We start from the raw sequence: 14836 nt of genomic DNA on the forward strand, positions 1-14836 counted from the left end.
ATAGCACCCTGTAGTAACATCCAGTTAATCACACTATCAACAGCTATACAAGCAACTCATGCCATGCGCTAATTCTGTACCTCTGTAATGATCCTGACTGTGGTGTTTCGGTTGATGGATCCATACAATGGTGTCTTCCCTTGATGCTCAATTCCTTCATACGGACAGAGAGGGAAACATTTAACGACTTTTAAGTGACGCTGTAGACTTTGGGCAGGTGTAGCGAAGATTTCCTCGATGGTTTGATTGAGTTTATCCAAGAATTCAAACAGGCTTGGACGGTGAATGTCAGATGGTAGCGACAACGGCAGCTTGAAGCGGAAAGGGTATGCAGGTGGTAGGAAAGGCTGATCACCAAAATTAACGGACGGCAAGAAAGGTTCAAACGAAGCTGACTCGTTCATGACAAAGAAGTTGGAAATTCGATCGGATATCAACGAATTCTCCAAAAAGTCGACAATCAGCAACGGACGCGAGCAGGCACTTCTACCAGTTGAGCCAGGATCCACTACATGTTGCACCACTGGCAGAAAATTTTATCACCTCATTAGCTCGGTTTGCAGTTCTTAACCCACAAATCAAGGTATACTCACTATAGCGTGCCCAAGCGATGAACTCTTGAAAACTCTCAGATGTCTTTTTCAATGCCACAATTAACTCTTGATATCTACCATGGAATGCGCCGACCAAAGATATCGCCGTACATGTCAGACCTTCGCTCACCAAGTCGTCGTAATTTTCTCTCCTACCATGAGTCGTTAGTACAAATTGAAAGTTATACGTAGTAGTCTCTCCTGATCATCAACCTACCAACGGCTATAGGCGTTCAGATCATTGAGTAAGCAAAGTAGTCGATCGCAAGCTGGCTGGATATATTCACAGATAATGCGCAGCATTGACTGAAAACCAGCATTCGCTTCCTTCTCCCACTTCCTGATTTGCTAAAAGATGTTGCGTGCACTGATAAGTATGAAGATCATGCATCTTCTTTCATCTCCAGTCATGACGTACCTGTTCCGTGAGAACCTGCTCCAAGTAATAGTGTAATGGTTGACTGGTCATACCAGTGGCAAGCAATCCCAGAAATTCCACAATAGGGGTTGCATTGGATTCTTTAACACATCGATGAGCACAACAGAGATCTGCAAGTGGTAACGTGGATTGCACGGCTTACCTTCATGATCCAACAAAACCTGCTCAAACTTCTTCAGATTGGACGAAGATAGACCTGCTATTCCTCGATATTGTTTGGCCAAAGCATCATTGCATATTGAAATGTACTTTAAGCATGCTCGTATATGGAAGCTCTTTTTGGCAATGTTGGCTAGTTGACTGGCTCGTTGGTTCAAAATACTGGTGTCTATAATAACCCAACAAAGAGTTTCAGCGTCTTGTTCTGCTATCGTTTCCGTAGTTGTGCCTTCTATTCGCGCCTTTGCCATTAAGGACATGCTTTGTAAATCAGACGACACGACGGATTGCAACACGACTGCATCCTGAATCGAAACATGGGTTGTAAACTCACTGCCGAAACCCGTCAACTTCCAATCACATTACAATTGCCTACCTGTAGACCATGAGCAAGTAGTGGGATAGTGCTAGCAAAGTATCGGCCCGAAGCGCTATTATAAATGTTCAGTATGCGCAACTCCAGCTGTATCCTCGTCTTTGATCTTATACCTACCAAAAGTGTATATTACCCTCACTATCACATATCGTCAGTATATCAATTTGATGGGTCTCATCTGGAAGTTCACTATCCAATTCGCCTTCACTGACGTTTCTTGCGTCAATTCCAAGCCTGTTAACGATACATGTCAACAAAATTATACCGTGTTACGACTGTGGTTGATACTAGATTCTTACTCTGACGGAGCGGTAATGAGCGAGCTGATCTCTGGCAATACAAGGTTGGGTGAGAGAACCAAAGGGTCGATGCCGAAGGGCTATAAGGAAAGAGTGAGCATTTCGCGTCGCAGTTATTATTCGGAGTAGCAGACACTTGCCAGTTTCTCTTTGGAGGCCACCGAGTCATAGTCATTCCAATTGAGGCTGGTGATAGAAATACCTTGCGAAATGGAGCGCCAAACGATAGTTGAACTCGGGTAAGGTAGAGCCATGTTGAAAACCCGAACCAAACCAGACTCAAAACCGACCGCCAGCTCCTTTCCTACCACGGGCAAAAGGTTAGCCAGACGCACTGAGGCTTTGCTGTTTCGTCCGCACTTACCGTCTGGTCGCCATGCCATGGACATGACATCAGCTTCTCCGAGCCAACTCCAGACTGTGTGAACACCGTTTCGGCAAATGGACAAAGAGCCGCCTTTGTGAGCTATGGCGAGTAGATCTGCAATGGGACACCAGAGTGTCATGCGAACGTCCGTGTCGTCTGTCAGCAGCTTTTCTTCATACTGAGGGAATGTAAAAGAAAAGTTTGTCGGTTGGCCACAGTCCAACATGGATTAAACGTAGCTTGATCCAGGTACTGAATCTACAACAGTTAAAAGTGGATTCGGGTTGGCAGCCGGCGATGAATTCCAGCTTTGTGACCGCTGCCTTCAGACACCCATATTCTTCGACTAACGCGATTTTTGATCGAATGATTCGTTCATATATTTGCTGCTCATTAAGGACCATCATAAGATATCCAATTGATAGTTCTAATGGACATACCTTGCATAATTGCTTTGATATTATATTAATGCGGTGAGCGACGCGCAAATACCTTTGTCTGATTTACTCCAAAAGGAAGAACATGAGTGCTAGTAAGATGGACTATATTTTCTCATATCGAGTTTCATTGGTATTACAGAGCATTGATATATTTTGTATATAATAATGTGAACGTAGAATAAGTGATAAGATGGAATATTTGGCTTGATGAGAAATGAAATTTTAGGAAGCTAGCTGTCAAACATTGGCTGTTGGAGGGATTAATTATAAATTATAATAAAACAAAAAAAAAAAAAGCATACCTACACCTCGTTGGTTATGCTCCTACTACATCTCAAAAAAAGCTATTACGAGGCTGTATGGCACCAGGATATGCTCCATTAATGATTGCACGTCCTCCATCGATATACCTGGCAGTCTCATTTCGCTTGATTAATCTGTTTTGGGTGTGCCAAATATCAACATCCTTCACAGTATTGGGCCGAGCATATCTGATTTTGTCCACATCCATAGACCACGACGCCTTCCATGATTTGCGAAGTTTTCCAAGCTGGTTCGGTAAAGTAATGAGACTGGTCTTCCTTTGCCAATTTGGAGTGTCGTAATCACACTCTGTAGCAACGATATATCCAGCAGCTAATAGGACTTTGTTTGTTATAGGCAAGATAATCCTAGTTGCTCCTTCCAGCTTGTAGCCAAGATAACACGCCTGATCTGAGCTCAGTAACCTGGTGGCTAGTTCTTTATCATCTCTTAAATAGCGGATAAATCCAGGAAGGCTGATTCCCCACTTTAAAAGCTGTTTGGCATCTATTTCGTAAACGACTTTTTCTCCTTTAAAAAATTCCCACCAGGTCATATCTTTTGCCGCAATAGATATGTAGCCATGGAGGATCAACGTCAATACGACACTAACAAGAGAAGTAAGGGAGGTAGGGTCGATCCCATTGGGTCGTATATAAGCATTGTATGTAATTGCTAATGTCATAGTCAAACATACAGTGGCGAGATAAAGCAGACATAAAGTCATGTGTAAAAACCGAACGTCTACAATAAATCCGCCGCGTCTTTCTACAATTCGAGAAAACTGATCCCAAGGCCGATAGTCTACGCTGGGAGCCAGTATGACCATTTGATCATAAATAATAGTCGAAACGTTCGGTAATATAGGTACTTCTAAACCACAAATTGGAATGAGAGTATCACTTCTCAGTACCGCTCGTTTTAATTGCGAGTGGAAATGTCTGTGAGGTACCCTGATGCGGGCCAAGAAAGCTCGTCCATAAGCATTTGCCATGGCAGATCGCTGCTCCTTTGTCATCGGATCCGGCTCAAACGGCTTGGTGAATATGTAATACTTTGAATCAAAAGCCACTTTGGTATGCATAATATTGGACTGATCGTCATCTTCCCAGAATTGAGAAAGATGCAAAAGCGATAGAATTTTTACTTGCGTTAGAGTGTGCGTTGCCATGTAACCCGATACAAGTTTCCAATTCTCGTTTGGATTATGTATCGTCTGCGTCAACACTTTATGATAAGCTTGAAGCGGTCCTTGCATCTTACATAATTGTAAAATTGTTCGACACACACTGAGCTTGTGGACGATTTGCTGGCATTGTTCTAGTCGTACTACAGATGTATCGACAAACCACGCATCAAATGTACTGCTGTGCCTCTGATTGTGACATGTGAAACACAAGCTTCGTACGATTTCCTCTACACAATGTTTGATGGCCATGACTCTCTCGCTATTGATTCTGTCAGACATCTTGACAGTCGAAGTTGAGAACTTGAGGCTCTGCACCATGTAGCCCAGGCGACAGAGGCTAATAACGTTCAAACAGCATGAAATTTGACGTAAAACTTGTCGTGCTTCCGCAGTTTCGTATACTTCCAAGCTAATAGCCATTTCTATGACTTCCCGAATGACATCCTTCAACTTTCCAGAAGGTTTGATCCATGCAAAACCACTAGTGGTATCAAATATCTGCTTGGTAATTTCCATGTCGCTGTTCAATATCCGCTGACCTAGATCGTCCCACGCTCTCATTTTGTCACCGTTTCTGTTGCGTGATCGAAAACCGTTGCTGTAGTAACTCGTTTTCCACATTCTGTATTTTAAAAGTATAAATTGAATCCCAACGAAAATGACTTGCGATATGTATAACCGTGTTAGTGACCACTGTTGCCTAATATATGTGGTTTGTTCGTTCACATAATCTTGCGACATGAAAAAGCCAGAGGGAGCAGTTAACGAAATGCTTTGGAATGTTCTGATGTTCGACGAAAAAGTGCTGGTGTTGCCTATATCAAGGCTCGTATTGCTGTCGACAAGAGTAAAGCTATCACTAAAGGAACTATGGTGGCTGCGAGGAAGATCTTCCAGTGGCATGGTGATTGAATGTGTAGTTCTGTATTTGATAACAAACTCGTTTTTTAGCTCTTGCCAATTGGAATGATCTCTAAGCAATAGCCAATCGCGGACTTTGTCTGTAACCCTGGAGTAAAAAGCAATTTCCTTTTGTCGATCACTCCATTTCTTCAGTGTAGCTTGCCTCTCTATGCCCTGAATCCATATATCCGGATCTTGATTTTCAGAATAGGGTGGAATTTGTTCACACTCCATGGCGTTGTGTTGTCCAGTGGTAGAATGGAGGTTAATTGACGTTATGATAGTAGTGCTAGTTCGATTGTTTCCAATTGTAACAACGTGGATGTTCAGATTGTTTGGGTAGTGTAATAGGAATGGGGGTTTCCACAAAGCAGAATAAGGACGCTTAATTTATCTTCCACACCTCGATAGCTTTGGTGGTTCCGGTATGAAAGAGAGAGATCAGAATCATGGGCGCAGCATTTGTTGTATATCCGCCTTGTTGTGTCACATGCGGTGTATCTGTGACAGAAGTTTCCATTCAACAGCTCAAAGGGAATACGAGAGTGGACAGGCAGCAAAGCCGAAAGTTTATCTGTATTCAAAGATAGTGATTTGATTCAAATATTGATAAATTCCCCTTTCCTTCATGTCGCATATTAAATGTATGGTTGTTGCCATAACAAAGCGAGAGACCTGTTGCTTTGTAAGGCAACGCGGTTTGGCATCCAAGCCAAAATGTCCGCCATAAATCCCAAATGTTTGACAACCATCATGACCTACCAATATGTCTTCCAACATAAAGCGCTGGCATGCGTGAACCATTCGCTATCATCCACCGAGACATAGGGAATGCGCAGGCGCTTCCTATAACATGATTAAATGTTTATTGTTGCAATTGGTTCTATAAAAGGTAAATAATGGTATATGTAGGATCAGTTCGGTTGGCATTACATCTCTTCTTGCCTGCGTTGATCGAGCTATACGGACTTGGGGTCTGCACCTTTAAAAATTTATTAAAGGATAGTCAACTGTCTATAACAAAAATTACGTTGGTCGGTTAAGCCAGTCCCAAATCAATTGTGGCATAAGTCAGTTGGGTTACGCACTCACATGACCTGTGACGATTGTGGTAGCCACAACAAAACGAACAACACATTACAATTCCTGTGAACGGCCGAATACTACTTTCGAAAGTCACATTAAATCATGCCATTTGGTTCCTTTTCAGTTCTAGAATATCGATGTATTCCAGAACGAACTTGGAAGATGTAAGCTTTTTATCATCGCGGCGAAAAAGCTGGCTGCTGGGCAGAGACCAGGCGTACTATTTTTCAGGAAGAAACACAGTATGATATTTGAGCTTCTACCGTAATACCTATGTCCAGTGTAAATGCACGACAATGAGACGTGTAGCTGCTGGCATGTTCGATAGGTAGTATCTTTGCTCACGGACGGTTGCCATGCCTCCTATTTTGCTCATTTGGTAACAATCCGATTGCGGAATCTGAAGTGGTTGGAGAAGGGCCGTGTCTGTTTGTATCGACGACGTAAATGGTATGCCGAACACTCTGCGGAATACCAGGCTAGTAAAACGCAATATACATCATGATGTTCGGGCCTGGCTACTACTGAACTTGAACAAGTTGCATAGCGGCTTGAGTGCAAAGTAATGGAAGTACAAATGATACCCATATCGTCGACTACGGGAATGTATAACGAATTGACTTCTTGAAGGACTGCCTCTGAAGTTTACTTCACAAATATCAGATTCCTCTCCCAAATGAAAATTTGATACCAGTGTCAGTCCATCTACTGGCCTCGAATGGGCAACCACTTCCTCCGAACTGAACAATGTTAAGATGGAGCACTAGTGATGATGCCCGAATGATTACAATCCATATGGTGTACAGTTGCTTTTATCTTTGCTATCGCCAGGGTATCTAACCCGTTTACTAGTGTGCTTAAGGCTAATCTGCTTACAGAACAGCACATAATGTTTCAATGCAAACTACAACGAATGCTAAATCTGTAGGATGTTATTTTATTTTCAGCGTTAATGAGCCAGCACCTTTACACTTGCGTTTCTCATGTATGCACTGTTTCCCTTCTATTACATTTTTACAATTTGGCCTTGGGAGAGTTTTTCTGCTTGTTGGCAGCTTCGCTCATCTTGACTCGAGACACCTTGCCAGTAGCAGTCTTCTGCATTTCCTTAACAACATAAATTCGCTTGGGGATTTTGAATTTAGCCAGCTTAGCAGATGCGAACTCTTGCATCTCCTTTTCGATTTTCTTGGGATCTTCATTCTCATTGGCTTTCTTGAGAACAACCGCAGCATGGACTTCTTGTCCATACATTTCGTCGTCGACACCAAAACAGATGGCCTCAGCTGCCTTGGGGAAGGCAAGCAAGACACCATCGATTTCCAAGGGAGAGATCTTTTCTCCTCCGCGGTTGATGAGCTCCTTAATGCGTCCGGTCAAAATAAGGTATCCGTCTTTGTCCTTCTTTCCTTGATCACCAGTGCGGAACCAACCATCAGCAGTAAAAGAACTCTGGTTGGCCTGAGGGTTGTTGAGATAACCCTTGGTCACATTGGCTCCCTTAATGCACACTTCACCTTCCGCAACATGCTTGCCATTGCTATCCAAAATAGCAATCTCAACACCTTGGCCAAGACCAACGGAGCCAGGCTTATGGGCGGCAGGAGGGAGGGGGTTGGAAGTCATTTGATGGGCAGCTTCAGTCATGGCATAGGCTTCCAAAACGGGGGCCTTGAAGGTTTCTTCCAAGGCATGGAATGTGGGAGGGGCCAAACTAGAGGAGCATGATCGGATAAATCGAATGTTGGGGATTTCCTTGGGAGGATGGAGCAAAAGGATTTGATGCATAGTGGGGACTAGAATTTCATAGAAGAAAAAAAAACCATGGTTAAACTTGATTGCTCCATGCTACGCCGATGATTCGAAAAAATGAAGGGCTTACCAGCTGTGTACCAGTTACACTTGTTTTCAATAAAGTCCTTCCAGAAGACACCAGCCGAGAACTTTTGAGGAACGACTGCACTTCCACCCGATAACAACGTAGCAAGCAAACCACAAATCAAGCCATGAACGTGGAACAATGGCATGACCAAATAGGTACGATCTGCAGGCGTAAGCTTATATGTGTTGATGATGTTCTGCATGGTGGTAGCAATGTTCAGATGGGTGAGAGGCACACCTGCAAGCAAAGGTAGAATTAGCCCGAAAGTCCTTCAATCCTACTATACCATTCCATTCCATGCCATGCTCTCTCACTTACCCTTGGGTCGGCCAGTTGTGCCGCTGGTGTGTAGCAAAAGAGCCACATCGTCGGGTTGTGGGCGGACTTTACTAGGGTTGAATCCTCCTTTGGATTTATCCTTTCCAGGCACGGTCAGCTCGACTTGGATCTGATTGTTAGCCCACTCGATCTCTACGACAGCAACTCCAAAAGACTTTGCAGCCCGAACAACGGGGCTGTTGCTTTGAGTTGAACCCTTCGGAACAATGATAGCGTGAGACTGAGAATCTTCAAGATAAAACTTGAATTCATCTTCGGTGTAAGCGGCATTGAGGGGAGCAGAGACCAATCTCATGTATCCAGTAGCCAAGAAAGCAATAATGAACTCGAGTGAGTTTGGATAAGCAATGGAAATAGCATGGCCAGGCTTGAAAGTGGAAGCAGGAAGTACGGCGGCAAGTTTTCCCGAGAAATCCGCAATGACTTGCAGTAATTGTTTGAATGTAAGGTGGACGGGGGTGGGAGCTGACGAAGGGATTATGACAGCTGTGTTGTTGTTGTTGTTACGCTCGAATACGGAGAAGAGAGTCGACATTGGAGGAGATGAAAGGGTAATGTTGAAAGGATTAACGGCTGGTTTTTATATAAGTTCTCATTGTGCCGGCGAAATCGATGAGGATCAACAGTCACGCAATGCAGATTTGCTCACACAAGCGATTGTGTCATTTTGCGTGCTCAGCACAAAATCACATAATTTGTGCGCGCTGCCTTTGCCATACCGCCCAAATCGCTTGTCCAAGCCAGGCCAAGCCAAGCGCGCAATCACTCTGCCTATCCATCTAAAATTCTGCGGTGTACACCGATGCCTTTTGAAAAGGATGCACTGGAACAAATATTTGCCTAAATAATTTTTACGTCGTGTTGGCGCAGTGTTTCATTTATGGAAGAAAGTAACCGTCTCGTAATACTGCCGGATGGAAATGTAAAGTGCCGGCAGAAGGACAATGTACATTTAAAATCAATCAAGCGTATGTTCATGGTTGTTGACGTCTTATCGCACAGTCCACTATCTCTGTGCTGACAATGCTTGCCTAATTTTGTCGGCAAGCAGTGCCTAAAAACGTGGTTGACGTATCCCTGCAGCTGCCATTCGGAAGAAATAAACTTACTCCGGGGTGGAACTTGGCTGACCAGGTCAACTCAGCCCGGCTTTATATTAAGATTACAGAGAGTGACACAGCGGTCTGTTTTATTCAATTAACATTGCGTGCAAATATGAACAATACAAGGTGAGGAGAGGTGTCTAGGAGGAGACAACTCAACCGTAAGATAGAGGATAGAAAAGATTCGGGGTGAGGAGATTATGGGGACAAATAAGAAAAAAAAGGGAAATCGCAACAATTTAAACGTGACATGTACATGGTGGAGATAAGCAGGTGAAAAAACTTTCAAGTAGTGGATCGGTCGCGTGCAAGGCCGTTCACTGTATTCTCATTGGCAACCACGACGTTGCCATGGTGAGTTAATATGACGGGCCGTACGCTGTTATTTCGATCATCCGTGGCCATAAAGTGCTGGCGAATAACATCGGTGTGGTGTTGATGAGCTGACGCATACACACCTAAACCGATGTTCATGTACTGAGGTTGCTGCGGTGGTACATTGAGTCGAGATTGCTCATCGTTTCGCTGTTGCTGAGGAGGAGATCGATCAAATATGGTTTGTGATGACAACCATTTGTCATTATCTTGCGCTGGCCATGTATCGTTGGAGGCTGCTGCGGCTGCAATAGAGTAAAGTAAAGGATCATCCCGATTGTCGAATCCGTTCGTTGTATGGGGTGGATTATCCCAACCCCGGTCACCAACATTGCCTGTGGCAGGATCCGCAGGGTGATGCGACTCCATAGCGTTTTGGCTTGGATGTGGATCGTGCTGTTGCATAGGGTCTGAAACAAGAGTAACCATATGGTTACTGTGATCACGTTGATGCTTTGACGACATATTATAGGAATTAAACTGTGGATTGGGATGAGATGGGGATTGACCGTTGGCCTGAGGTGACAACCCGTGCGGGAAAGTGGCAGGGTGGGGGACCACAGCATGCTGTGACAGGGTAGCCGTGGAAGAGGTTGTTGGCCAATGATCTCCCATGACGAGATTAATAGCATAGTTTTCTTCCTGAGTTGGATTTTGACCACTCGTATACCGTAAAGAAGATTGTCTTTGATTGGAATTAGAAGAGATATGTTGCTGGGAAGGAAATGCGTAGGTCAAGACTTCGGCTGCACGCTGCTCGTCACCATTGAGAACAATGTGATTTGCTTGCATGGATGAACGTTGATTTGGTGGAGATTGTCTGTCCGAGTACGATCGTTTCTGCCCAGCCCGATGCGGTTCATTGTAACCCAGCGACCTATCCGATCTTGATTCCTCCTCCGAATGGATACCGTTGACTTGCTGATGATAGTTGTTACCATTGTTTTGACCACGACGTGGTTGGGGAGAGTTTCCAGCGTGATGCGGGCTGGAGGACGAGGAGCTGGAGGTGGCATCATGGGCAAGTGAATTTTGTAATGAGATAGCAAACTGCTCAACGGAAGGGAGGGATCTATGTTGTAAGAGGTCACGTAGGATTTTCAGAGACGCCTGCAGTAATTGCTTTGGGTGATTGTTTGATTTATATGAAAAATCACCCAACCCATTCATATGTACAACCGATGCACGCATAAGAGCAGAGGCCAAGAATCGGTAAGTTGCAATAAAGTCTCGACGTTGGTATAGGAAGGTAGCAAGCTGGGTGACATTTTCCGCTACAGTATGGCATCGATGCTGAATCAACTTGTTGGTGGAGTTGGCGTAAGGTTTCAATACAGACAATTCAATGACGTTATACACTAGGTGGATGTGGGAGACAATGGCGTTGGCTGGTGGATGAGGAGCGGTTGCGTTGGCTTGGGTAGGTAGAGGCGTCCATTGTAAATGAGGTGGAAGGGATCGCAGCCAGTTGATCAAATCGTTGTTGAAGCTAAGAAGCATTTGTTCGTGCTCTCTTGTGCGTACCATGGTCTGCTTGACCTGAAAAGATTCAAAATGCATAACTCTTTCCGCAATCTGCATCAACTTGATATAGGCGACAAATCCTTCCAACGTTTCATGTTCGGTTGCAAAATCGGCGGTTTGAAAGACCGGCATATCGATTTCAAAATCCTCTGATCGTATCATCCAAGCGCCATCGGTATCAATACTCTGCAGCTTGTCCAGACAATAGCAACCCCAAAATACTCGCTTTCGCAACTCAATATCGTTGTTGGTCATACGATCACCAATAGTGTAGGATCGACACATTCCGAGGTCATAACAGAGCCTAAAAGCCACGCCACTGTATACGGAAGATCGACAGAAGCGGGATTGTTGAGGATCTTGGAACTCATACAATGATAACAGACACAGTGCGATGACCGTACTAATACGAGGGATATCCAGAAAGTCGTCGATGAGTTGTTTTGCACGGTTAAAGTAAACATTTGCAGGTTCGCATAAGTCAGCATCTTCTTCGTTTAAGTTTATAGCAGCGTGGGCGTACATGGCGTTCAGTAGAAGCGGAGTAATAAGGTAGCCTTTGACTGAGAGTTGCTGCATCAACATTCTGCGTGGCATGACAGGAAACACATTATGTCGCTTTTCAAAGTAAGTCCTTATCAGACGCTCTTGAGTGGCTTTGGGTGGCATGGTCAGCGGGCCACTGTAGACAGTGGGGAGTGGTGGTTCGGGCTCCCAGGTATGCGATGATCCTTGTGAGCCAAACAAGGACGTATCCGAAGTTAGCTTAAAGCTATGAAGTTCCCTTTTACCACCCGGTATTTCAATGGCGTTATTACACAACGAGTCCAGTATTTCTTGGGTGCGAGTCAGACTCGCTGGCACTGTCTTCTGAGCTGTGCCGTTGGTGTTGACACCATCCCAACTGAACAAAAAGTCTTCTGTGTTTTCCGGCCGTTCATCCCTAGGTCTTTCTCGGCTAGGTCGTGGTGACTTGTATGAGTCTGGATGTGCGACAGTCGATTCACTCGACCGCTCATCGTGGGTGCTGAGATAGGGCGTATCGGAGCCGGCGTTACTATCGAGATCGTCATCTGCATCTTGTGTAGGACCTTCTTTTGAAAAAGTACATGGTCGTCTTCTCGCTATTGAAATAGACAAGGTTCACTATTGGCTCCAAGACAAGCCAAAATATATTTGGGCGCTCCGCCAAGGTTACTTACCTTTACACTACCAGACCAAAGATGATAGTCGCCAAAGCATTGTCGTTAGCCACAATGATCCGCCAACGAACACCCTTACAATTTCATACCCGATTTTAACATACCTGCATACATGGTTGTACTCCATCGCACTGAAAGTTTGAAACAACCAAAAAAAAAAAAAAAAGGTTAATAATCGAACGGTGGTATCGATTAAAAAAAAAAGCCCAGGTCGAGCAAGTGGCATGCTATAGCCATCACAGGCGGACATGGGTATTGACTAAAGATGCATTACCTTGATCTTTTTCTGACGACATGTGAAGCATGCTCGTCCAACTTTGAGACGCTTGATACGAGCCTCATGGGATGCTTTTGATTTAGTTGTGGATCTCGGAGAGGATGAGTGGCCATGCTGGCTTAATATAGGAGAGTGAGAAGCCATGAGCTGGCATTCAAGAGATGAGAGATGTGACTATGGATGGAGAGTGATGAAGAATGAAATGGAGCAAAGTTGAAATGAGGATGTAAAGCAGCTTCCTCTTTTTTTTTTTCTGAAAACGTCGTAGTTTGATCACAAACTGAGGAACAAATTTTGCAGGGTCCACTTAAGCTTCTGGCTTGCGCTCATTCAACTTCGTAACACCAGTGGCTCTTTTTCTGTGGACCGTTCGTTCCGGCGTTCAACACCCACTCTCTTCCATTTTATTTTCTTTCCCTCACGCTACTAAGTCATCGTATTCAATGTCATTTACTTCAATAGTATCATCCAGTCGTTTTCTGCCTACAGTTGGAATAGATAACTGAAAGATAATGTAGTTTGAGTGATAGGGGAATGTGATTTTCATAAACAGGGTTGTTGTGCAACTTCTTTCTCGGTTTGGGAAAGCGCCGCCATTCGATTTGCAATAGGGTCTTGGTTACCTTCCGTTTGTATCGCACTGACATCGTCATTTGATTGTTTAACCGATAGCCGTTCTTTACCTTTAGGTGTAGAAGAAGTGAGGGCGGAGGGGTCGACGGAGTCAGGTATGTCATCCACGGCGCTTTCACTGACGGGACTCATCATTCTTTCATCTCCGCCACCCATTAAGATAAACTCTTCCCCGTCAAATGTGCTATAGGGTCGGTCTATCTTAGCCGTTGTCGCTACCAAACCAGCTGGTTGCTGCCCGATATGTAAAATTTGAGGTACTTTGGCTTCTACGGTTGCCTCATGTAGCTCTTCTAAAGGTGAATCCGGCGACAGTATTTCCAGATGGTGGCTATCTCTCTTTGAGTGAGGTAAATCGTTCATATTGGGCGTAGAAAAGAATCGATGAAATGAAGTGGGCGATGTGGGGTTGTACACGCCATCTGTAAAATTTCGCTTGATTCGTTTTCCGCCTCTCCTGGCTAAGGTAATGGGCGATATAGTAGTATCAGACAGGCTAGACAGAACGTCGCCATAGTTGGACTCGTCCCTTTCCGCCATGTTATACACTTCATGTAGGCTGTTGGTCTCTTTCGCCAGGGACTCGTCGTCATCGTTGTGCTTCTGATTATATCGACGATTACACAGATGAAGAGCTATTAGTAAGATGCAGAACAGAGCTGCTAAACCTGCAACCGCTCCAACAATCACGCCCGGAGAGGGTCCACTCATCAACTCCGTATGTTGGCCTTTCGTGATATCGCTACTTGTATTAAACACAGATCGCCAGCTCCATGTGCTTACATCCAGATTTTCGATATCAGAGAGAATAGACAATGAAGTTGATACCCCTAGTGACCACAAATTGAGTTATTCGGGGTGTACAAGAACCCTGGATGATAATAAATAAGTATCAAGGCTTGCCTGTGAACCCGAATGCCACTATCATGTTTGTGCCAATAAGTGTTGCTTGAAATGGGTATTGCCGTTAGTATCACTTTCACAAAATTATATCAGCTCTGCAGGTTGTGGAACCATGCTCACCAGAGTGCTATCAGAAGCAACAGTACATGAAAATTATTAGTGCTTTTTTGGATAGCTACAAGGCAGTAAAAATTCAATCGGTACTCACGTCTGCTCGACCTTGTACATTGGCAGTTGTACTTTTCACTTCCCATGTCCATGTATCGGTATGTAAAATGGCAACGTCGTTGAAGACATTGTAGCCATCGTATCCACCATATCTACAAATGAAATGATGTGTAACAAATGACGATTAAGAGGCGAGAGAAAAAAAATGCGTGATTATTTTGGGCCCACTTACATGACAATAGATTTCCCATCAGCCATGAGTACGGCTGAATGACT

The 14836-nt window shown here is 44.3% G+C and overlaps 6 protein-coding genes across 6 annotated transcripts; all 6 read right to left on the reverse strand.

Moving 5' to 3' along the window:
* Position 1: 1 nt before the first annotated feature.
* K450DRAFT_254263 (uncharacterized protein) lies at positions 2–2517 on the reverse strand. The gene is made up of 10 exons (XM_051591175.1): positions 2231–2517; positions 2007–2170; positions 1867–1946; positions 1685–1801; positions 1568–1622; positions 1175–1496; positions 1012–1112; positions 811–941; positions 594–745; positions 2–523 (listed from the first exon to the last, which is right to left on the reverse strand). The coding sequence occupies exons 1-10, from the start codon at positions 2457–2459 to the stop codon at positions 69–71; spliced, it is 1806 nt and encodes a 601-aa protein (XP_051441930.1). The 5' UTR covers positions 2460–2517; the 3' UTR covers positions 2–68.
* A 490-nt stretch (positions 2518–3007) lies between these two features.
* On the reverse strand, positions 3008–5302 carry K450DRAFT_274243 (uncharacterized protein; the record flags this gene model as incomplete). The annotated part of the gene is made up of 1 exon (XM_051593110.1): positions 3008–5302. One exon carries the CDS (start codon positions 5300–5302, stop codon positions 3008–3010), a length of 2295 nt encoding a protein of 764 aa, XP_051441931.1.
* A 1650-nt stretch (positions 5303–6952) lies between these two features.
* On the reverse strand, positions 6953–9277 carry K450DRAFT_254268 (uncharacterized protein). The gene is made up of 4 exons (XM_051591176.1): positions 8355–9277; positions 8037–8273; positions 7165–7950; positions 6953–7076 (listed from the first exon to the last, which is right to left on the reverse strand). Exons 1-3 carry the CDS (start codon positions 8908–8910, stop codon positions 7169–7171), a joined length of 1575 nt encoding a protein of 524 aa, XP_051441932.1. The 5' UTR covers positions 8911–9277; the 3' UTR covers positions 6953–7076; positions 7165–7168.
* A 486-nt stretch (positions 9278–9763) lies between these two features.
* Positions 9764–12689, reverse strand: K450DRAFT_274245 (uncharacterized protein; the record flags this gene model as incomplete). The annotated part of the gene is made up of 3 exons (XM_051593111.1): positions 9764–12501; positions 12580–12586; positions 12684–12689. 3 exons carry the CDS (start codon positions 12687–12689, stop codon positions 9764–9766), a joined length of 2751 nt encoding a protein of 916 aa, XP_051441933.1.
* Positions 12690–12756: 67 nt separating this feature from the next.
* K450DRAFT_254275 (uncharacterized protein) lies at positions 12757–13160 on the reverse strand. Its single transcript, XM_051591177.1, has one exon. The coding sequence runs from the start codon at positions 12998–13000 to the stop codon at positions 12839–12841; it is 162 nt and encodes a 53-aa protein (XP_051441934.1). The 5' UTR covers positions 13001–13160; the 3' UTR covers positions 12757–12838.
* K450DRAFT_254276 (uncharacterized protein) lies at positions 13145–14836 on the reverse strand. Its single transcript, XM_051591178.1, has 6 exons — positions 14793–14836; positions 14601–14712; positions 14513–14519; positions 14393–14437; positions 13480–14319; positions 13145–13358 (listed from the first exon to the last, which is right to left on the reverse strand). Exons 1-6 carry the CDS (start codon positions 14816–14818, stop codon positions 13321–13323), a joined length of 1068 nt encoding a protein of 355 aa, XP_051441935.1. The 5' UTR covers positions 14819–14836; the 3' UTR covers positions 13145–13320.

Source organism: Umbelopsis ramanniana (genome assembly GCF_025399195.1).
Source record: "Umbelopsis ramanniana AG unplaced genomic scaffold K450scaffold_56, whole genome shotgun sequence".
Classification (NCBI taxonomy): Eukaryota; Fungi; Mucoromycota; class Umbelopsidomycetes; order Umbelopsidales; family Umbelopsidaceae; genus Umbelopsis; species Umbelopsis ramanniana.